The 24,120-nt window shown below is 39.7% G+C and overlaps 2 protein-coding genes across 5 annotated transcripts; one reads left to right on the plus strand and one right to left on the minus strand.

Annotated features, from left to right (window-relative positions):
- Positions 1 to 97: 97 nt before the first annotated feature.
- LOC121879673 (trafficking protein particle complex subunit 10-like) lies at positions 98 to 15,159 on the minus strand. 2 transcript variants are annotated; one of them, XM_042386384.1, is made up of 24 exons: positions 14,948 to 15,159; positions 14,422 to 14,524; positions 13,868 to 13,982; positions 13,527 to 13,720; positions 12,472 to 12,588; positions 11,770 to 11,960; positions 11,366 to 11,553; positions 10,833 to 11,039; positions 10,323 to 10,535; positions 9,566 to 9,798; positions 9,105 to 9,211; positions 8,531 to 8,666; positions 8,019 to 8,174; positions 7,312 to 7,494; positions 7,106 to 7,165; positions 6,796 to 6,925; positions 5,814 to 6,035; positions 5,270 to 5,464; positions 4,882 to 4,995; positions 4,059 to 4,175; positions 3,543 to 3,725; positions 3,000 to 3,219; positions 2,417 to 2,554; positions 98 to 2,125 (listed from the first exon to the last, which is right to left on the minus strand). In XM_042386384.1, exons 1-24 carry the CDS (start codon positions 14,970 to 14,972, stop codon positions 1,971 to 1,973), a joined length of 3,702 nt encoding a protein of 1,233 aa, XP_042242318.1. In that variant the 5' UTR covers positions 14,973 to 15,159; the 3' UTR covers positions 98 to 1,970. The 2 variants fall into 2 exon arrangements, with proteins under 2 accessions (XP_042242318.1, XP_042242319.1); XM_042386385.1 differs by lacking the exon at positions 7,106 to 7,165.
- A 594-nt stretch (positions 15,160 to 15,753) lies between these two features.
- On the plus strand, positions 15,754 to 22,563 carry LOC121879717 (male-enhanced antigen 1-like). 3 transcript variants are annotated; one of them, XM_042386483.1, is made up of 5 exons: positions 15,754 to 15,852; positions 16,197 to 16,403; positions 16,968 to 17,162; positions 17,509 to 17,755; positions 21,313 to 22,563. In XM_042386483.1, exons 2-4 carry the CDS (start codon positions 16,212 to 16,214, stop codon positions 17,740 to 17,742), a joined length of 621 nt encoding a protein of 206 aa, XP_042242417.1. In that variant the 5' UTR covers positions 15,754 to 15,852; positions 16,197 to 16,211; the 3' UTR covers positions 17,743 to 17,755; positions 21,313 to 22,563. The 3 variants fall into 3 exon arrangements, with proteins under 3 accessions (XP_042242417.1, XP_042242415.1, XP_042242416.1); XM_042386481.1 differs by lacking the exon at positions 21,313 to 22,563 and having other exon boundaries at positions 17,509 to 19,501; XM_042386482.1 differs by lacking the exon at positions 21,313 to 22,563 and having other exon boundaries at positions 15,784 to 15,821; positions 17,509 to 19,501.
- The last annotated feature ends 1,557 nt before the right edge of the window (positions 22,564 to 24,120 follow it).

Consider the following 24,120-nt stretch of genomic DNA (forward strand, 5'->3'; position numbering starts at 1 on the left):
GGGCAATCATGCTACTGTGGGAATCATTATCAAAGTATTCTAGGACAAAAATATTCAGTGTAAACTCTACAGCTCTGAGGGTAAATAAATATCCTAATAAATTGTCAACATTTTATATGGAAATCAAGAACCAACTCATACATTCAACGATAAATAAATATATAAAGAGAATCGTGGTACTGTGTGCAGCTTCCGAATTAGCCATCGCAGAACATCATCTCGATAACTCACAAATGGTCGTAGATCAAATAGGCTCTAGTTTTAATGGTACCTATTAGCACTGAAGCCTATTTGACTGATAAACTATCCAATTTATATCTAATAATAATAATAATAACAACAATATTAAGAGGATCAGACATATGGGAATGATAAACAGTTTAGGGCCACATGAAGCTTATCCCCCCCCTCCCCAGCTTATTTCATCTCATGGTTAGATTATCATTAGGGTGATTAAGCTGGGTTGCCTATTCTTCACGTGACCCCAGTTGTACACTAATTGATTAAATTATATACAAGGTGTACTCGTTCTCTCGACACAATAGTTTCCCAGTATAGACAGGTCACATATGAACCACCAGTAGTGAGAATTACTTATGACACACCCTGACACATGCACTAATTTCTGTATGATGTACGACCTATGACACACCCTGTACATTACCACTAATTTGCATATGGTGTACAACCTATGACACATCCTGTATATACACTAATTTCTGTATGATGTGCGACCTATGACACACACTGTACATTACAAGGCAGGAATATATCACAAGTAACTGTACCATCCACAGAATAACAATAAATAATTTCAAACACATTATTTCCCCCATAAAGCGAGAAAAAGAACTAATATAAAGGTTATAATCTCGACCATTTGAGTATTTACACCAAATAGAATAAATTCCTCCTTTCAGGTTCCCAATGGTTCAATTTTTTCTCCTGTACCTAAAATAATCGCCAAATAAAATACAGAACTAATAAGAAAACATTATTTATTTATCCAGGGGTGAAGAGGATAAATGAATAAATCCCACAATATGAGATAATACAATATGGATAACAAGAGCAGTGTGTTTTATTATATTTATGTGGTACAGAATACAGCTACAGTATTACATAATTTCTTCAGTGAGTAAATATTCAGATACAAAATCTTCAACATACAAAAGTTACGATAATTACAGCCGACATAAATCAAACGTCTTGTCGTAGATCATCACGTACATTGTCTAGATAATCAGCCTCTTAGTTTTAATCTGATTACATACAATAAACTTTCAATGGGAAAAAATATATTGGAAAAATACAATATCCTGTACTGTATATTTTTTCCCCATGTCCACATAACAGGAAACAGATGATTTATTTTCTCCTAATTACAGCGGTGTTTCCTTCCTCTTAAGATTTTTTTTGTCCTGTTGTTGGGACCAGATTGATAAACTACTTGTGTACATGTTTTTAATTTTATTTCCCAAGACGCACAAAAAAAATTGATCTTAGAATTTTTAAATTTTTTTTATCTACTTTGAATTGGAATTTAACAGTTTAATTGGTATAGTAACTTGGCTATATTAAGTAACCCTTAATCAGCAGCTAAGAGGTTTCTACGTTCACTGATGATGGCCAACGTCCCTACAGCTGACTTCCACTGATGATGGCCAACGTCCCTACAGCTAACTTCCACTGATGATGGCAGCTATTTAAGGGTTCAGGTTAGAGTAACTATCATACAGTCCACCATAACACACTGTGCGTTACCTGTTTATCATATGTCTTAGAAGTAGTTGTAAATTTTGAGGACAATTTACCCCCACTAACCTACAACTGTACATCACATGGCTTGAAGGAACTAAAACCAAGCCAGTCGCCTATGTTGTTGTGTGTGTGTTGTACGTCACGGCAAGATCACACTGCGAGGCCTAGAGCCAGAGGACGTCGTACGTTACTCCCGATAAAAACGTATTTCAAGTGACGGAGAGATCCCCCTGTAGGGTATTGGAGGCGGGGAGGACGTGAACCTGTTGGGCTTTACTGAAGTTGTACACCTGACCGGCGGTGAAGGGCTGGAGGCGTGGCACCGACGACGCACTGCCCACGTACTCCATCTTCCTCCCTCCGTCTATGACCCGAGATAAAACACGGATTAGTCTCGAGTTGTTACCGATGAAAATGGTTCGTTACGTGGAAAATGACCATAAAGCAATGATGATGTAAAAGACTCACAAATTATTATATACAAGATGAAGTTAACTGCTAAAGAACACCATAAAATTGGAAGCAAAAACTTTCATTGGTGAGAGTGTAAAGTGTCTTATGGGGTGACAACTGAGAGACAGTAATCCACAATACACACATTAACGTACTCATCCACGATCTCTTACACACACACTAAATATAAATAAATACCCACCTTTTGTCGTCGTCTGCTTACTATCTGCCGGGATGTATTTTGACAGTCGTACAGAAGGTAGCGGCAAAAAGCCTCCGGTCAGGGGCATCACATCCATGGTGACGCTCTGCCTCAGTCCCCCCTCCAGTGTCAACACCCCTGTTAGCGAGTCATCAATCAATATTTACTTACCACATTCGTTCAATAATACGATGTTTAACTGTGGTTTAGGGGTTGGGTTGGGTTAGGTCTAGTGAGGTGGGGTAAGTTGAGTGGGGTTGGGTTAGGTCTAGTGAGGTGGGGTAAGTTGAGTGGGGTTGGGTTGGGTGAGGTGAGGTGAGGTGGAATAGGGTTGGGTGCGGTGGGAGAAAGTGTTTATAAACCTGATGATTCTACCATTTCTATTTTTTCTTTCCTTTGAGTTCTTATAAAAAATGGAGACTTTTGTTATCATTATGGGAACTAAGATTTGATATTTCCGTTGGTATTATTGATAAGTTGAGGCCAGTAAAGTGATAATAGTCAGTTTAGAAAGTCAGGTCTGTATGTTAGTAAAGTCAGGTCTAAAAGCCTTATCACCAATACGTCATGGTAAACAACTCACCAGCTGTCCTCCCGCACACTGCCCACATAGTCTGGTCCGCCAACACCTCGTACATGATGGAGTGTTGAGTCGCCTGCTGTGTGCTGGTGCCATCTGTCTCATTTGCTGGTGACTTTGAAGACACTTGCTTTAAGGCGATGTGTAGGTGACACATGTTTCCTGCACGACACAGCTCAGAGCCCTTGCTGGGTTCTACCCTCGCCCGGATATTGTACAGAGTCTGTTTTGACGATGAGAGAAAATGATCAACGCCGCCATTAACTACATCTCCCGGAATTTAAATATTTATGGTAAATTATGAATAGATATTTATTAGCATCCCGCGTGGCTTTAACCTTTAATCAGTGGTTAAAAATTCTCTTCTCTTCCTCCAAATGAACCCAAGTTTTATTTCTTCTGGGTCTAACAATAAATATTAAGTTCAAAACACACATTACTCTATCACTGAATATATAAAGATATTAACCTAAACATATATCAACAAATTACCCCGACACTTGATCACAAAAACAAAACGTCGAAACTCAAAAACACACGACTCGCCTTATAGTCCTGAAGGTCAAACATGTACTTATAGTTACGAGGATCCTCCGGGAGTGGTTGGGAGTTCTCATCCAGGGGGCGGTACTGTAGCGTAAACTCCAGCTTGATCGGCGGAGTTCCTTCCTGCTCGTAGTCCACCTCCAGCGCCCATAGGTAACTCGCTGTTTGTTTCGTGCACACCACCTGGTACAAGATGGAGAATTAGGGTGGAGCTAACATACTGTATTTATCTCTGTAATACTGAATCTTTCTTCTTACTGTATTTATCTTTGTAATATTGTCTCTTTCCACTAACTGTATTTATCTCTGTAATACTGTATCTTTCCTCTTACTGTATTTATCTCTGTAATACTGTATCTTTCCTCCTCTATAATGATATATTAATGGGTACAGCAACCTCAAAGAAGGGAGAATAAGAGGATACAGTGGAACTAACATACTGTACTGTATTTATTTCTGTAATACTGTATATTTTCGTTCGTCCATTAGAGAGTTAATAGTCAGAGAGTGACTCACCAAGGACTGCGTGGGGGGGTGAAGAGACGTCAACTTAAACTGCTGTTCTGGGTCGAGCACAGTTAACATGGGGTCTGTCAGCTCCACCGCTCGACTCACTAGACCTGTCACTGTTACCTGTACGTGATGGTGTAGAAAATGCACGTTAGGTTATGGTTAGGTTAGGTGAGGTCAGTTCAGGGTTAAGTTAGATTATGGTCAGGTTATGGTTATGTCAGGTTAAGTAATAGTAGGTCATGTCTTGGTTAGGGTAGCTCAGATTAAGTCAGATTAAGGTTAGGGTTAAGTTAGATTAAGGTTAGATTCTATTTGGTTAGCTTACGTGAGGTCAAGTACAAGTTAGTCATGTCTTGTTAGGTTAGATTAGGTCAGTTCAGATTGTATCAAGGTTAGGTTAGTGAGATGAGGTCAGGTCAGGTGATCCTATTCAACTTCTTGGGAGACAATTTCTTTAGGTAAATATAACTAGGAATCACACCTACGGGAACTGGGAACTGCTGGTTGGATATTTTCAACTATTATAATAAACTTACCAAAAACAAAATACTTACTGAAAATAAAATAAACTTACCGAAAATAAAATAAACTTACCTAAAATAATATAAACTTAAAAAAAATAAAAGAAACGTACCAAAAATAAAATAAACTTAAAAATAAAATTAACGTCAAAAAAATAAAATAAACGTACCCAAAATAAAATAAACTTACCCAAAATAAAATACTTACCATAAAACAAAGATTGAACTTAACATTAAACTTACAAAAAAAACATAAACTTAGAGAGATTTGATTTTTTTTTTGTATATATTAGAAGACGTCTTACCTCTATGAACTTGTAGGTGTTGGCTGTGTGTAACTTGTGCGAGGACATGAATGGAGGGATAAAGTGAACGTCAATGTCGAGTCTCTGGTCAATTATGGGGCTGCTGATGCCTACCTGGAACAACAGAGACGAACTTTAGTACAGACGTGCGTTAGTGGTGTAGTTTGTATCGCCTGAAGATTATTGACACCCCGGTTTATTTCATCTGATGGAGGAGGCACAATGTCATTTAACTGAAGCTGTGTGTTTGTTTTGGGTTGACTAATATGGCACTATGATTTATCCATCAACTAAAGGTTCTTAGGGTATGGTATCGAGCGGCCTCAGTCTGTATGCTGTTTCTATTAAAGGTCTTCCTTGGTGCCCGTTCATTTGTCAATAAACGTACAGTGTGTTCGACAGTCGCCGCATCCCTCTGTGGTCCCAGCTCGGCCATGACAGTCAGTGGTATAGCGACGGACGAGAAGGGCGACACCTCTGGCAACGATGCCTCCAATTCTCTTTCCAGTGTTTTGCAGTTCTGGTCTTCCTCGTCACACTTCACAGACAGGCCGCGGGAAGTGCGAAGCTTGACCGACGTGCCCTGATGAGAGTATGTGGGAGTGTTAGACATCAATGAGTTCCTTAACATATAACTTACATCATAATAAACATAATCTCTCTACTGTATTTACAACTATCACAATACAAATGAACATTCCACAGACTACTTATCAAAAGGTTTCATTTCATTAGAGAGTATTTATCATAAGAGCAACAAGCTTCAGGTATGACAGTTTTAAATGTCTTAGGCAGTGAAAATGTTTGTCTGGTGGCAACATTCATGAATGTAACTTATAGTCATCTGCACTGTAATATTTTCAATACAGGAAAACTCAAAACAAGGCAGTGTAAGGTGCAGATGTCCCTGAACACTACTACTGTATTCATACCTTAGCTATCTGCCAGCTGCCACTGTGCACGGTGAGCACCATCGGTTGATATATCCCGGCCAGAAGATCCCGATCGCGACGACCCAAGAATATTCTGGGAATCTCGCTCACCACTTCCACACACATGGGAGAGCCGCCCACACTTGTCTTACCACAGATGAACTCCACTTTGTCCAGGGCCAACACTACCTGGCTGGCACTGTACCGGCCCTTCTTCGTAACCTGTGAAACATGTGGCTGTTATGCAAGAATGATGGCTCACACATTTTTCCTGCATGTTAAAACCGACACACATTATAAACTGCCGAGATAAACATTACCCGAGAACTGGTGAAAAATTAGACTTTACTCGGGGAAAGCTAAAGAACATACTCTACCCTGAAGACTTCTAGATGGCGGATTTTAGCGAGGAATAAACAGATGAATTAACTAGGAATGGCAAGAGTTGGAGCATCTATGGGGACAGGCTACTTGATGATGGCTGGAATGGCTGGAATGCAAATTATTCTTTCCCGACTCAAAAAATTTATTCTCGCTGTTCGGTTCATGAGTCCCTGACAAACATTGACTCAAAAGTTTTCATAATCTCCACCCGACGTATTATAGAGATGTCCTGTGTAGGGTGCTGCCGGAAATGACGATAGAGGGTTAAGTATACAAAACACTCCATAGAATGTTCCAGTTGTCATAAGGCTCATTATCTGAAGCAATAACTGAGTATTTACTGTCCCGAAGAACCACAATAAATAGGATATAACGTGGATGAGAAGGTAAATAGAGAGAGACAATGGGGTCGCATCTTAGTGGAAAGAGAGAGAATGGGGTCGCACCTTAGTGGAAAGAGAGAGAATGGGGTCGCACCTCAGGAGAAAGAGAGAGAATGGGGTCGCACCTTAGTGGATAGAGAGAGAATGGGGTCGCACCTTAAGAGAAAGAGAGAGAATGGGGTCGCACCTTAGTGGATAGAGACAATGGGTCGCACCTTAGTGGAAAGGATGATGGTGTTTTGGCCGGGTCTGATGATGACGTCGTCGGCAACAAATCTGTCCTCGAGCTCCTCTTTAACTACGTTGCGGTCCACCTTGTACAGTCCCCCCTGACTGTCTCGTCTCCTGTCATACAACAACAGAAGATTAATTTACTGGTCGCTGCGTTGAGTCAGTATATAGTTAACCTGAGTGTAAATAGTTAATCTGAGTGTAAATAGTTAATCTGAGTGTAAATAGTTAATCTGAGAGTAAATAATTAACTTGAGTATAAATATGGGTAGTTAACCTAATTGAAATAGTTACCATTTTTCAGTGAGAAGAACGACATCCGACCAATCACGTGACAGGTAATTGACCAGGTGGCTATGTTAAAAGAGGTCACACGAAGATTAGTTCCCCTAAGCTTATTTCACCCGATGATTAAATATCCCGATGCTTACTTAACCTAACCAATCTAGTCTAACCTAACCTAACCTCACCTCATCAACCAGACCGTCATTCCACATTACCTCAGAACCTTATGGGAGTTGGAACAGGTGACAGCAGCAGAGGAGAGAGACTTATCTTGTTTATACTCCAGGTGAAGGCTCATGTGTAGAGGCTGAGTCATGGGGTTGATCTTGGCGCCGTCGGAGTCTCCTGTGTCGGTCGGTACGTTGGTGCGGTCGGCCTCTGTTGTGCTACTCCCACTCCTGTCATGAGATTGGAGTACGTTAGAGGTCAAGACACTCCAGTTTATTTCACCTGATAATTTAACACCCTAATACTACCCTAAGCCGACAATTCAACACCCTAATACTACCCTAACCTGATAATTCAACACCCTAATACTACTCTAAGCTGATAATTCAACACCCTAAGCTGATAATTCAACACTCTAAACTGGTAATGCAACACCCTAATGCTACCCTAAGCTAACAATTCAACACTCTAAGCTGGTAATTCAACACCCTAATACTACCCTAACCTGATAATTCAACACCCTAATACTACTCTAAGCTGATAATTCAACACTCTAAGCTGATAATTCAACACCCTAAGCTGATAATTCAACACCCTAAGCTGGTAATTCAACACCCTAATACTACCCTAAGCTGATAATTCAACACTCTAAGCTGATAATTCAACACCCTAAGCTGATAATTCAACACCCTAAGCTGGTAATTCAATACCCTAATACTACCCTAAGCTGATAATTCAACAGCCAAGGACTCACCGATGGACCATGGCTGAGGCTTGGGGTTTGTCCCTGGAGGGTTGAGATGAAGCGCTGGAGGAACTCGTCTTGCGTTCCACTTCAGCGATGCGTTTGGTGGGCGTCTCGTTGTTGTCCTCCAGGGAGTGTTGTAGCATGATGTATACCGTCCCGCAGCTGTTGGGGTTAGGTTTGGTTAAGTTTGGTTGGGTTGGGTTAGGTTGGGTTTAGTGTACTGTTTTTGTTTGGTTTTATTGATTGATTTTGATGTGAATGAGTTATGGTTGCCTCTTTTGCTCTCTGTCCATCTGTCTCTCTCTCTCTGTCTGACTATCTTTCTCTCCCTGTCTATCTATCTCTTTCTGTCTATCTTTCCCTCTGTCTATATGTTTCTGTCTCTATCTCTCTGTTATCTCTCAGTCTATCTCTTTCTCTGTGTCTATCTGTCATTGTCTGTCTATCTCTATTGTTCTCTTTCTCTGCCTTAATGTATCTCTCTCTCTCTCTCTCTCTCTCTCTCTACACACACACACCTCACATCATCGGGCAACTTGCTGAGGACTGAGAGCTCCACCTTGACCTCAGACTGCAGGATGATCCGGCCTTCAGACACCAGCTTGACGCCACCGATCTCGAAGATGCGATCACTTGGGATGAGTAGTGACGAGCCTAAGAGGTCAAGTTTAGTTAATACGATGAGTAGTGACGAGCCTAAGAGGTCAAGTTTAGTTAATACGATGAGTAGTGACGAGCCTAAGAGGTCAAGTTTAGTTTACACGATGAGTAGTGATGAGCCTAAGAGGTCAAGTTTATAAATATGTTAATACGATGAGTAGTGACGAGCCTAAGAGGTCAAGTTTATAAATATGTTCATACCAGTACATGAACATTACACCCGTTGCCATATTTAACCTCTAGTGTGACCTTTGATACCGAGAGTTGAATTTGGAGTTGAGAGATTATTCAATTGACGTTTTTATCAAGTATTGTATCTGGTTTAACCCAAATTCATACCTTGTTAAGTGATTTAATGATTTAAGAATTAATTACCAGTTAATAAGAAGAAATATATAAGTTAACATCATCCACAAATTAATAAAATCATACCTTCCTGTACGTCTTGTATGGCCGTCATCATCTTGTTGAAGTGCTGCTTCCTCACGTCTGCACCGAGGACCACACTCCCGGCTAGCTGTGCGCAAGTCCTTATGTATCTGTTGGGGAGAAATGAGACTTACACACACACACAGACGAGTTACCATAAGAGGAGGGTGATAGGAAAGAGAATATCACCTGAAGATTACACATCCCAGCTTATTTCACCTGATGATTAGACATCCAAATTCTACCAAGGGGATGAGGTTAGGTTATGTTTCATTTGGTTAGATTAGTTTGCATTAGGTTAGGTTAGTATTTGGGTGTTTAATCATCAGTTGAAATAAGCTGGGGTGTCTAATCATCAGTTGAAATAAGCTGGGGTGTCTAATCATCAGGTGAAATAAGCTGGGGTGTCTACTCTTCAGGTGGAAAACAAACTGTCACTTGGCAATACTGTATAGATATCTCACCTCTCCAGATCGTTAGTGGCCAGGTAACATTTGGCCAAGTCCAGGTGTGTCTGAGCGGCCAACAGCAGCCATCCCTCCTCCAGGAACATAGTCAACTGGTCCGTCAAGAATGTTGCTGCCTTCTGGGGCTCTCCCTGGGCCGTGTAGAAGGTGGCCAGATCTCGACCAATGAGACGAGCTGAGCGAATGCGACCGATGTGTTTGTATGTGCTGATGGCGACCTCCGACAGATCCTGTAAAGATAATGAGTAAATGACGATAAAAGTCGTAACAAAGACAAGACCAAACACCTGAATGACAAGTAAGTCGATAAGTTGTGAAATGATAACTTAAAATATACTCGGTAAAACTAACCTAACCTAACTTAATCTGACTCAACCTACCCTAACCTAACTTAATCTGACTCAACCTAACCTAACTTAACTTGACTCAACCTAACCTAACTTAACCTGACTCAACCTAACCTAACTTAACCTGACTCAACCTAAATTAACCTGACTCAACCTGACCTAACATAATGTAACCTGAGACATCTTTCCCAAGTGTACCCCTCCACTTGTTCAATAAAGTAATGGTCATTCCTACCACTTACTCTACCTCACAAATATACGAATTTAATATAACATAATGAGACAATATATACTACAGTAATTAATGAAGACACAAACAATATACCATAAACTAAAATAACCCAAAATGGTGGCAATAAAATATACCCATTACTGATCTCTGGTAAATACTGATAACAACAACGTACCAGAAAATGCTTCTTGAATGCCTGGGGGGACGAGAGAGAATCCTTGAGCCGCGTCATGGGCGTGTCCTGGGAGGTGGGGGGGTTGTCCGTGGGCTGGTCGTGGGTGTGTGGGTCATTGCCCATACCACACACCAGCGAGATCACAGTATGGAGCTGGGCACTACTTGTTGCACTGCCTGGCATCAACCCACACAGTGATCCAAGCTCTTGTAACTATATGACAAAGAGGATTAGTGTGATGATTAGTTTAATTTACCATTCTAATCCAACTTGGGGGGGGGATTAAGTTAAGCAAGGTAAACCCATTCATGAAACCAAATTATATGGAGAAATATGAACACAGTTTAAGTGATAAGAGTAATAAAATATTTTATACAGATATATATTCAAGTAGTGTAGACTGTTCAACAAAAAAGCATTAGAAAAAAAAAGAAAGATTTTTATCCATTAATGAAGACTGAAATTAGACTTGTACATTGGTTAATGCATGAATTACCATATCATACACACCTTGTCTCTAGCATAAGCCCAGAGTGGTGCAGTGTGGAGTGCGTGGGCGTCGGTGGTTGACGGTTCTTTGTAACGGTGAAGAGAGTCGATTATTTCTAGGCAGGACAACACCCCCCAACACGCCACGCCCCCGGGAGCCACCGTAACGTCCAGTATATTCAGCTCCCCCACCGTGTTTTGTAGGAACGTCAAGGAGCGTGACGCCACCTGTGGGATAAATTACATAACTAACCTGCTACACCATCTAGTTAAACGAGGCAACTCTCAAATTATTTAGCTATTGCTACTTGGAGGGGCTAGGTCAGATTAGCTTAGATTATCTTATCTTAGGTCAGGTTATGTTAGATTAGGTTAGGGTAAATTGGGTTAGGTTAAGTTACATTACACTGGATTAGTTTAGACTGAATCAGGTTACATTGGGTTAAATTCAATTAGTTTAGGTTAGATTTAGGTTGATCAATCCTAAGGTGAAATAAGCCAAGATGCATAAAGTTCACATCATTCCAAGAACCCACATAAGTGCTGGGTCTCACCTCCCACGGCTTGTTGAGCTGGAAGAGCAGCGCACACTGTCGCTGGAAGAGATAGTTGCGGAACTCTAACAGGGTGACGTCCTTACTCTGGATCTTCCCCTGAACGACTGTGTCCAGGTGTGGGGTGAGGTGTAGCCCCTCCCACTTCTCACACGGCTGGCTGTAGATACCCAGCCATGGAGGAGAGTCTGCAAGATGAGTGTGTGTGTTAGTGAGGTAAGCAGGGGGTGATGTGTGGTGAGAGGGTGGTTTGTGGTGAGGGGGTGGTATGTGGTGTTGGAGTGGTGTGGTGAAGGAGTGGTTTGTGGTGAGGGAATGGTGAGAGAATGGTGTAATGGTTGAAGAAGGGAGGGAGTCAACCTTCTAAAACTCCAAAATGCTGACAAAATACAACTAAGTCTTACCTCCAGCCGCTGAGTTGAGGATAAACTGTGTAAAGAGAGCGTCCAGTTCATCGTACTGGATGAGGGCTTCATCATACAGTGCCAGAAGGTGGAACACTTGTGCCAGTTCCTCCTGCAGCAAGAAGTACGAGCAGAACGACCAAGACTTCTCCGTTCGACGTTCTCGCTCGGCTCTCATGCTTTCCTCGAACCTGCAAAGATGTTGTTTATTTATCTATTGGCCGAGGCTAATCGCACGGATGAATCACGTTGTCTCTCTTGTTGGTTGAGAATTGAAGTCTATAGTCATGGTGGACTGTGGTTGAGAATTGAAGTCTATAGTCATGGTGGACTGTCTACCTGCCTAGCCAATTGTAAACCTGTATGACAATTTTGCAGAATAATATTACGGGTATTATTACAGTATTTTACCTTACGATTAACCAAGGTGTTGTTTAGTTATCATCTCTACCATTTATTAGTTTATGGTACTAGTCATCTGAATGGTCTATCTTTTCCTTGTTTATATTTTGGCTTGTGGTAGATATTCCTCAATAATTACCTATTTTGATGTTCATTTTGATAACCTGAAGATTAACCAATTTACAATACTAATAGTAAACTAACCCAATGCTAACCTAACACTAATTTTCTATGATGACATTACTGTATTGAATAAATATCTAAAGCATCTATCTATTTATATACAGTATATCTATTTACTTGTTGAGGGCACGGTTATACGCCACCATGAGCAAGTGTCGCATCTTGGTGAGTAGCGTCTGCCACGACTCCATCGACCTCGAGTCCGACTTGAGCGGGTCAATCACCGATAGGCATCTGTGGAGTGAGAAGACGTCAGTGTGGGGTCTTGTGCCCGAGGACTGTGAGATTAAGTGTATAGGTGTAATGGTCAGCATGCTCGCCTCGAAAGTGAGCAGACCCGGGTTCGATTCCCGGGCAGGGTGAAACTGTGGGTAATTATCTTTACGCCATTTGCCTCTGTCTACCCAGCAGTAATTGGGAACCTGGATGTTAATCGATTTGTTGATCGTGTTCTGAGGTAATGATTACGGTAACCGGTGCATTTGGTGAGTTGTCTGGTCTTCTCGGACTATTCCTTGATATTGGGTCACGCAACTCATTAACTTAGGGTGTGGTTGTTGTGTTGGCAACACCTTCTACACCTTAAACACTGGGTCATGCAACTCATTAACTCAGGGTGTGGTTGTTGTGTTAGTGACAACTTCTACACCTTAAACAAATTAACACCTAGGAGGCCCTTGGGCCAGCCATCCTCGTTACATGAGGGACAACCATTATAGGCCTTTATATACAGACAGTCAACCATTATACAACTTTATAATTTAATATCTAGTCAAAATAAAATGTAACTTGGCAGATTCAATAGATGTTAACTATTAAATAAGTCACATTAATTACAGTATGTATATATAAGTTCAGAGGTCACATCTTAAGGTCAAATATCGTGACCTCTGACGAATCATTAAAAAAAAAAAAAAAAAATTGACGGAAATATGATTACCAAGTGGTCATAGAAATATTGTAAATATTGTTGACAATGATGTGTAAAATTATGTATGTGTATGGGGGAGGTTTATGATGTGGAATTATATGTGGAAATTTATGATGTGGAATAGTGTGGGTGGGGGAAGTATTATGATGTGAAATTATGTGTCAAGGAAGTTTAATGATCAAATAAACTTCTCTTTAACTGAAAATACATCTGAGGTTCTGACACAAGGATTCATCTTTACCTCTCAGCCTGTTTCCCGCCGAAATCGTTCTTGATCTTGTCGAGGACGGTGGTGCGAGGGAGCAGTTTGTTGCCTTTGCGGGTGTCGGGTGTCTCGAGGAGTATGACCATCCAGTCGGTGACGCTCTGTTGCTTGAGGGAGAAGATCCATGCTTGGAGACTGTCCTTTGTCACGCTCTTGTATGCCTCCACGTCCTGAACAATGGAACTATCAGTCAGTGAGGCCACGAACGAGACCATTTGTGTGTTACCTGGGGATTTAACAAACACACACACACACATATATACACACTCAATATAAGACACACACACACACACACACACACACACACACACACTTACAGCACAGTCTGTCCAGTAGGTGTGGAAGATGGGCTGGCCTAGGATAGTGCGAGGGGCGTCCTTCACCAAACACTCCTCCGAGAACGGTACAAAGTCCACCTCCACGTGGACGCACCTGCAGGAGAGATCACACCATCAGGGAGTAAAGAGGAGTTCTTTTGGGATCACCTGAGGAATATCCACCCCAGTTTATTTCACCTAAAGATTAACTTAACCTAATGCTAACCTAACTTAACCTGCCCCCACCTTATTTCACCTAAAGATTAACTTAACCTAATGCTAACCTAACCTGCCCCCAGTTTATTTCACCTAAAGATTAACTTAACCTAATGCTAACCTAACCTAACCTGCCCCCAGTTTATATCACCTAAAGATTAACATAACCAAACCACCCTAATGCTAAGTGGTTCCCAAAGTTTATAATGACAAACTAATCCTAATGATTCCCAAAGTTTATTTATCCATTATAAACATTGAAAACTGTTCTACATAACAACACTTAATGCACGAGATATAATTAGATATAAATTAGTGACCACGAGGTAGAATGTTACCTGGAGGGTCGGCCATATGAACGCCTCCACTCAACACTCTCCTGAGGTAGACCAGTGACCAGTCCTGCTTGTAGCCCGCTGAAGAGACTGTTATCCCCAGCATCTGATGACGGGAAACATACCAACAATAAGATGAAAATTAACCACCCCAGCTTGTTTAACCTATTAATTAACCACCCCAGCTTGTTTAACCTATTAATTAACCACCCCAGCTTGTTTAACCTATTAATTAACCACCCCAGCTTGTTTAACCTATTAATTAACCACCCCAACTTGTTTAACCTATTAATTAACCACCCGAACACTACATGGAGTGATTAGGTTAATATTAAGGTGTTTAATCATCAGGTGAAATAAGCTATGATGCCTAATCTTCAAGTAATAAATTGGAATAAATATGGATATGAGCAATAATAACGCCAACTATTAGTATATAATGTATTTAAGTGAGAATATAATAGTTATTCATTACTCCTAAGGCTGTAAATGATTAAATAAGTCAAAGTTAATGACATAATCCCCTTACAAGTAACTATAGGCCGCCTGTTCATAGTGCTGTTTCTCCTCCTCCACGAATTTCCTCTATATTACGGTGCAGCAGTGGGACAAACAGCAGTACAGTAACAGCTGAATAACATCTAGGTGACAGCTGGACGTGTTAACAGCAGCTGCAGGAGGTATTTAACGCCCCCCAATCCATCAGCTGCTCACATGTAAACACTCACTTGTTAACAGCCACCAAAACTCACTGTATATTATCCCTTAAATATAGCAAAATTAAGACAAAATTATATATTATTAGATTTTTTATATCATTCTCCTTTATGATTATAGATTTTTATTCATTTTTAAGTTAATATTTTTTTCCCCCACTTAGATTATATTTCACTCATATCTGTAAATTTAAATACAATGCCCTTAAAACTATCTTAATATATAATACTACTATATACTTTCTTTATATTAGGCAATAGATTATTTTATTTCATTATTAAGTTAAAAAGAAAACTATGATGAGAAATTTCTGACTTTACTTTACTGAATAAGAATGAAGAACTAAACACTACTTACTTTAAAAAAAAATTATGTTATTTTTAGTATAGAAGAAAAATAATACAATATATAATAATAAATATCAATACAGAATCAATATAATAAACTATGAATAAATATTTTAATGGGAGAAGATTAAAGATGGGGAAGAAAAATATTAAGTCATGATTAAACTCTATTATTATTACGTACTATTAATTCATTATATAGAGTTAAGTTAATATAGAAAAGATAAGGTGATTATATTTATTTTATCTTGAATATAGTTAAGAATTATATTAGGTTTAGTTAGTTGTTGCTTGTCATTAGAGTTAGGTATCTGTCAGCTGCTGGTCTCAAGGCTTATAGTATTTCTCCTGTTATTTCTGTTATATTAAGGTATTTATGTTTATTCTTGTGTGGATATGTTACCTAAAAACCATCTTTATTTATTTTAATAGATATAATAGTTCTTCAAATGTTTGTTATTGAATTAAGAACGTAATGAAGTGTGGGTTAATATGGTATTGACTTATATAAAATTGTGATCAGTTTTAATGATAAATAAGACACGTGTTGATGGGTCATTATTATTATTATATTGGGTGTCATGTGTCAAGTGTGTCAAGTGTCATGTGTCAAGTGTGTGTGTCTGTGTCTGTGTGTGTCTGTGTCTGTGTGTGTGTCTGTGTGTGTGTGTGTGTGTGTTTACAGGATTAGTTTTAATAGATAAATATTTCCAGGGTACAGATACAACTATGTCTCCAGTGCCTGAACCAACACAAGGTAGCCATAGTGGACCTAATGGCAGAGATGACGAGGAGTTTACGCCGCCTGTGGGGTTGATTGTCGGTCCAATGGTGTCGTCCAGCGATGAGGAGGCGGACCAGGCTAATGTGGACGACTCTTACCCGGCCGGATACCAGCTGCTACCCCAAGACAATGACATGGTGGGTTAGGTTAGGTTCGGTTCGGTTCGGTTCGGTTCGGTTCGGTTCGGTTTGGTTAGGTTGGGTGGGTTAGGTTGGGTGGGTGGGTATGGTTTGGTTAGGTAAGGTTTGGTTGAGTTGGGTTAGGTTAGGTTAGGTTAGGTTACCCAGTGGTATATTAGTTTGTACCCTGAGACAACAAAATGGTGGTTTGGGTTCTGTGAGACTCTGCTGTATGAGAGAATATTTCACTGAATTTGTTATTATATGTTATTTCAAATTATTTTATGTTATTTCATATTTTATACTTTACTGTAGTGTGATTAATGGAATACACTAAAGTATCTACCAGCTGAAAATCTACTTTCCAACTCCATGTATTTTATAACGAGAGATTTGACCAATTTGAATATGAAATTTAAGGAGACAGAGTAATTTTCATTTATTTATTTGTCCGTGTTAGGCTAGATTAGTTTTTGTGTGGTTAGGTTATGTTTTATAAGGCAAGATTAGCATTAGGTAGTTCAGTTATTATGTGAAATAATCAGGGTGCTCAATCATCAAGAGATCCGTCCGTTCCTATAGGATGAAGACCTCGATGATGCGGAAATCGACTACAGTTCAATCTCCAGTTTGATGGCCGCCGTTAACACAAACGGACCCAACGTTGTGCCTAGTGAAGAGGAACACACTGAAGCGGGTCTGGGAAACGAGGAACGGGGAGAAGGAAGCGGGGAGGAAGTGCGTGTTGCTCCCCACGCTGTAACACTGGCAGAGGAGGTGAGTTGGTGGTGATTGTTGAATTAGTTGTATACTTTGTTACCTTCCCTGAGTGTGGTAACTGTGTGATTGAGAGAGGTAGTGATTGATTGAGAGAGACAGAGAGAGATAGTGATTGAGAGACACAGAGAGAGATAGTGATTGATTGAGAGAGACAGAGAGAGAGGTAGTGATTGATTGAGAGACACAGAGAGAGAGGTAGTGATTGAGAGACACAGAGAGAGATAGTGATTGATTGAGAGATAGAGAGAGAGAGGTAGTGATTGAGAGACACAGAGAGAGAGATAGAGGTTCAGTGATCAAGTCTCGGCTATATGATCCGTTTCCCATACCACGTATCTTTTAGCCTGACAGAGAAAGACAGAGCGAACAGTCGTGCGAGAGAGCAGCGGTGTGGAACGAGTCCTCCTCCACGTCTGATCGTCTGGTGCTGGACGGCAACAAGTTGGAGGAGATCAAGACGGTAATGGCGTCGTTTACTCTGCCCCAGTCGGCCATCCCTCCCTGGGCTCACAACCTCTCGGAAGAAGAGTGGAAGGATCAAGTTTTTGTTGTCATATCACGGCGAACTTCCAAATGAACTCGGACTTCCTGTAATTATGGACTTTTAGGTCAACCTGGACCGATCAGTTAGTTTGGAATTTTTATTTAACTTGAACTTTTAACTGAAATAGGATGGTTCAGTTAACTTGGACTTATTAGTTAACTTGGACTTGTTAGTTAACTTGGACTTGTCATTAATTGGACTTCCAGTGAACCTTCCTTTCTTGCCTCACCTCTTATTAAAGCGGTGTTTTTAGGCTTATTGCTACAAGTGTCACGGTCTAATACAGTGTTAATGATTTATCTCTCCTAGTATTTAAAGGATCAAATACCAGATTATTTTACTATGTACAAAAACGCTTCATTGTGATCATATATTTTTGTTTTTTTGGATCACTTAAAGATTTGACATCCCAGCTTTACTTTTCACCAGATGATTAAACACTTATATGCCAACCCAACCCAACCCAACCCAACCCAACCCAACCCAACCCAACCCAACCCCACCTTACCCTAACCTAAACCAGCCTAGGAATTATTAAGGATATTTAACCAGATGAAGAAAATTTGGGAGTTTAAATGTTCAGGTGATCTTTTCATTTTGTTTAGCTCTTAAGGTAGAGACAGTCATTACTTCCAGCATTAATTAGTATATTATTATAAACTACCCATCGGTGCATAGTTGAGGGGCAGTTAATGGCAGTGCTTCCCCCTTCCCTCCCTCCTCTATGGCTGTACAGTATGTTAGTTGGAGGAAACACCCAGAGTGACAGATAAATGCCACATATTTTGATGCGGCTTCGTATATTATGCAAATTCTCTTCGTAGTTTTAATCGCGTGAGCATTAGCCTCTTAGCTTATTTTATTTGATTAAATACCCCAATACTACCTACTAGAGGGGGTATGTTATGTTAGGTTAGGTTAGGTTAGGTTGGGTTGGTGTTAGGCTAGAGTTAGCTTTAGGTAAGATTTGATAAACATTAGGTTAGGTTGGTGTTAGGTTAGTGTTAGGTTAAATTAGCTTTAGGTAAGATTACTTAAACATTAGGTTAGTGTTAGGTTAGATTAGGTTAGTATTAGGGTGTTTAATCATCAGGTGAAATAAACTGGGGTGCCTAAATCTTGTGGTGATACAATATAAATGTCCAAGGGTCAAGGGAGGTGTTGCATAATCTTCATGTCAAAACAACACTTGCTAGATATATGATGTTCAAGTTTATTACAACCATCTGTTTTGATAGAGTAATTATGTAACTTTGTCCAGTGTCCCGGCCTCCTAGTGGTTGCCATGAAGAAAAAACCGTCGTAGGAGTTATTTATGAATTTTATCTAGCAGTTTGTCAGGAATAGAGAAATTTTTCCTATACTGTACAGGGTGATTTTTTTTATTCAAGAACCCTGAATGATTACTTTATTTTAGGACGTACAATAAATAGAAATCACTAGGAATAAACTCTGATCCTAACATAACCTGATCATTGTGAAGAACATTTATGATCAGACTTTATTCTCTTCTATAATTAGGTTCTTGTTTATTGCACGTTCCAAAATATAGACCGAGTAACAAAATTGCTCCGTATAAAGGTCCAGGTTCTCATTGAATGCTTAAGGCGCTGGGGGAGAGAATTCGACAAATGACGGAAGTTAAAATAAACGCCAGGAAAGGGAATTACTAAAGCCTAGCAGTGTTGAAATAAGTATAATGGTATAATAAACATATCTTAGGTTGCTTTGTCTCTTGCCCTGTTCTCACTAGGAGTGGTTAATTTAGGTTGGACCCCAAAGATCACTCATGGAGGCTGGGTGAGGGAGGGGGTGGTTGATGAGGGAAGCTAGGTAGGGGGGGTGAGGGAGGCTGTGATTTATCTATAACTAGGTAGGGGGGGTGAGGGAGGCTGTGATTTATCTATAACTCATTAAATATAACAGGAGAATTTTTCCCCATTTAGAACAACCAAGAATTCAACCATATGTGTTTAGAGATTAAGTTGTCAGCTGAATTCATGTTTTTTTTTTATGGTTAGATGAAGGTGTTTTGGTTCCAGGAATAATTTGAATTAGCACAGGTGATAAATAGATTGAGGAATAATTTCAATTAGTTCAAATATTAGATAAAGGAATGATTTGAATTAGTTCAAATGTTAGATAGCGGAATCATAATTTATCCGACTGTTTCATACGAGCATCCTAAGCAGAACCTCCACATTAGCCAGCAATAGGGGAAAAAACCCCAATTATATACCACAACTTTGGGCCAAACACTGAGGTGAGGAGGTGGTGTGAGGTGTATCCCCCATGACTTGAAGTGACCCAAATCTGTCCAGTCTTGTGATATGTCCGTGAGTCGTGTGGTGAGTCGTCTCTCGGAAGTGCGGAGTCGACATATAAATCCATTTCCCCGGTGCGGTATTTTATCCGAGTCTTCACCATTATGCTGAACCCTCGCTGATTTGTTATCCCCGGGGTTCTAGGTCGACTGAAATACTCTAGCCTAAAATGTAGACTTGTGAATATGGAATTAGTGAGAGCACAGTATGTGACATTTGTAGTAATAGTAGGAGCACCTGAAGAATTTCCACCCCAGCTTATTTCACCTAATGATTAACGACCCTAATACTATTTAAGGGGGGATGAGGTCAGGGTAACATAAGGGTAGTTAATCTTTAGGTGAAATAAGCTAAGGGGAGATTTATCAGGTAATCCCGAAAATGTTATATAATCATGTACAATTACTGAGACATTTCAAAGGAATATATATATATATATATATGTTAGGCATTCCATATTATCATTACAGCATTAATATTCAATTTTATAATCACATGTGCCATCCCTATCCATACTATATCCCGACTGTGAATAATTATATCCCAGTTCTCTCCGACACAGCTTATAGCATAATCAGTTGCGAGTCAATGTTTACTTTCCTCATTCACGGTTCTTTATCCCGTGTAAACGCCTCCACAATAGATGCCGTCATTAGCCTAACATAGGGGACACGTACACCCCCCCTTACCCATAATCCCTCGGAGTATTTAGAAACGTTAATGTACCAGCACGCGATCCCCTTCCCCTCCCCTCCTCCCAGAAGATGTGACCCCATGTTATATCTATCCTTTAGGACATATATATATACAGTAGTTCCCTACTTACCGATACTTACTTATTTACTACTTACCGGTACTTACTTATTTACTACTTACGGTACTTTCTCTCCAACCTGCTTGCTTGTTTATGCTTATTATGTCTAGCTGAAGAATATCTGCTGTAGGACAATCTGTGTGGATCATTATACTGGTACCTCTTGATCATTATACTGTTGCTCCTTGATCATTATACTGCTGCTCCTTGATCATTATACTGCTGCTCCTTGATCATTATACTGCTGCTCCTTGATCATTATACTGCTGCTCCTTGATCATTATACTGCTGCTCCTTGATCATTATACTGCTGCTCCTTGATCATTATACTGCTGCTCCTTGATCATTATACTGCTGCTCCTTGATCATTATACTGCTGCTCCTTGATCATTATACTGCTGCTCCTTATATAGAAAAATCATGTTTGTGAAGAATCTTGAACTAATGGTATAAAATGGCTTCCAGGTCCTAGCCAGTTGTCAGAGGGTGGAGTATGCAGAGGCCTTGTAGGAGGTATACGCAGGTGATGGCTTGGGATGGATGCCGGGAGGAGTTCTTGGAGGAGGGAATGAGGGAGGGGTGTTAAGGCAGTCTGGAGGTCATATGTTGTGGTTGACCTCTCAGTTTCCTGGGGTATTGGGGTCATGAGGTGTTACAGATAAGGACGTGTATATATCAGGTAATGGGATAGGTCAAAATGAAGATGCGTTATGTCTCTCAGCCAATCAGATGAGAGATAAGCAGTCATGTAAAGAACTCTCAATGATTCTCAACCAATCAGATGAGAGATAATCTATCATGTTTTTTAACCAATCAAAAGAGACCATTAACAGGATATTCGGATTAACTAACTTCACTTGGGGGTTAAAATAAGTCCCACATTTATATCCTAATATGGAATACAAGATATGATTTTTATCCTCAAGTGGTGGATGAGCAAGATGATGCCACACTGTGTTATACAATCCTCTATAGCACACACACACACACACACACACACACACACACACACACACACACACACACACACACACACACACTAGGTGATGCTGGCCAGTAAGAGCGGAACTCAAATTAATTGTTAGTGATTCTTATATTATTTTTTTTTTTTTGCCGTTGATGTTGATGTCGGGTATATCAGACTGACTCAATTTAGCAATGACTCACTGAAAACTCCCAAAATGGTGTCAAATTTGCACAGAAAATCCCTGAATGGTGTCAAATTTGCACAGAAAACTCCCAAAATGGTGTCAAATTGGCACAGAAAATCCCTAAATGGTGTCAAATTTGCACAACAGAGTATTATTTTACATACAGTATAGTTATGTTACCCCCGGCAGATATTAAACTCTGTGGCAATATTGAAACTTTTACGCAATACAGTACTACAGGGTGTCTTGACCTATGACACACCCTGTACAGTATGACCTATGACACACCCTGTACAGTATGACCTATGACACACCCTGTACAATATTTTGTATGACCTATGACACCCTGTACAGTATGGTGCATGACCTGACACACCCTGTACATGACCCTGAAACAAGCTACTGTGTCTGCCGGGCACCTCAGATCAGTACCATATCTTTTAGGGGGAAATAAAATAACAGAGTTGGTATATTAATATGGATATTTTAATCAGTGTATGAATATAATCTATCATGTGACAATTGTTTATGTATTACTAAATATATTTTGGAATGAGATAATGAATATATTATTGTTATTATTATTCCTCTCTTAGATTTACCGTAGTTTTTTGTTAACCTTTAAATGGCATTCGTCATCAGTGGAAGTTAGCTGTTTGGACGGTGGCCATCATCAGTGGAAGTTAGCTGTAGGGACGGTGGCCATCATCAGTGGAAGTTAGCTGTAGGGACGGCGGCCATCATCAGTGGAAGTTAGCTGTAGGGACGGTGGCCATCATCAGTGGAAGATAGCTGTAGGGACGGTGGCCATCATCAGTGGAAGTTAGCTGTAGGGACGGTGGCCATCATCAGTAGAAGTTTCACGTTCCCTGTGTTCCATTTTTGTGCATATAGAAGGGAGGAGAGCAGAACGGGAAGCCTTAGTTGCCATTTAAGGGTTAATGCTAAAATAAACCATCTACCTACTTGCTGCCTGTAAATTTAACTCCTAATTAAGAAAAATTATATTAAATTTTTCATACACATTTTTGGAATACAAATTTACTTCCATATAATATAGTCTTTTACAGGTTATGGTATTGAATTATTATTATTATTATTGTACTTTTATTATTGCAGTGTTATTATTATTAGTAGTAGTACAGTAGTAGTATTTTGATTACAATACTAGTATTATTATTATTATTACTGTATTATTATTATTATTATTATTATTATTATTATTATTATTGCTTTTATTATCATCATCATCAATATACCTGTAGTCCATTCTTTATGTAAATTCACCCAGCTATGTTTCTTCAGTGTTGTCTGTCTGTCTGTCACCATTATAGATGTACAGTGAGTTCTGCTATAGCTCGTGTTTTGACAACGCGAATTGGCTCTAACGCGATTTATGAATAGAGGAACGATATTTGTATAATGCGAACGCTTGTTTGCTGTAACGCGATTTTTGCTTACTATTTCTCCAATTTTGTGGTATTAACTGTGAATATGGTAAAGAAGAATATCTCCAAGAAGCATTCTGGTGATCGCATTCCCGGTGATGATCGTAAAAGAAAGGATATAACACTTGAAGAGAAGCTCGATGTTATCAACCTCAAAATCACCCTTCTCCCCCATCAAGTTATATTCATATTTTTTTAAGGTAAAGTGTTACATTTACTGTATGATTTCAATATTAGATATGAATGTAACATTTATTTAGACTGTGCTATCCTTTGTGTTAGGGTAACTACTAATTTTTTTTTCGATTTCGAGTAGTAATCTGCACCTAACCCTATTTTCTCCATAAACCCTGTTATTTCTATTACGCGAATTTCTATAGCACGATGTTTTACAAGAACACAACTATCACGTTATAGCAGAACTGACTGTACCGGCTAAATGGAGTAACAGTCTACAGTATAGACTTTGTTATCACTGTAGGAAGAATTGATATCTTATGAGTCTCTGTTTTAGGGGTATTTTTGTCATTGGGGAACTGAACCTTATTTTCCCCATATGTTTATCTATTCGTGGTACGTAAATTCACCCGAGTGTTATTTTTTGGGGGATACTAACCCATTCGTGTGTTGGGGGATACCTGTATATATCTTTCACTTTCTCTTAATTGCTATAA

This window comes from Homarus americanus, unplaced genomic scaffold (assembly GCF_018991925.1).
Source record: "Homarus americanus isolate GMGI-L3 unplaced genomic scaffold, GMGI_Hamer_2.0 scaffold42643, whole genome shotgun sequence".
In the NCBI taxonomy this organism is placed as follows: Eukaryota; Metazoa; Arthropoda; class Malacostraca; order Decapoda; family Nephropidae; genus Homarus; species Homarus americanus.

Bases quoted from the DNA above. Each gene is read 5' to 3' on its own strand.
- LOC121879673 (XM_042386384.1), bottom strand. From the start codon at position 14,972: ATGAACAGGCGGCCTATAGTTACTT. The intron at 7,166-7,311 runs GTAATGTGGAAT...CTTTTAACATAG, and splicing joins AACTCCCATAAGGTTCTGAG to CCACCTGGTCAATTACCTGT. The intron at 3,726-4,058 runs GTGAGTCACTCT...ATCTTGTACCAG, and splicing joins ACCCCCCCACGCAGTCCTTG to GTGGTGTGCACGAAACAAAC.
- LOC121879717 (XM_042386483.1), top strand. From the start codon at position 16,212: ATGTCTCCAGTGCCTGAACCAACACAAGGTAGCCATAGTGGACCTAAT. The intron at 16,404-16,967 runs GTGGGTTAGGTT...CCGTTCCTATAG, and splicing joins TACCCCAAGACAATGACATG to GATGAAGACCTCGATGATGC. The intron at 17,163-17,508 runs GTGAGTTGGTGG...CGTATCTTTTAG, and splicing joins CTGTAACACTGGCAGAGGAG to CCTGACAGAGAAAGACAGAG.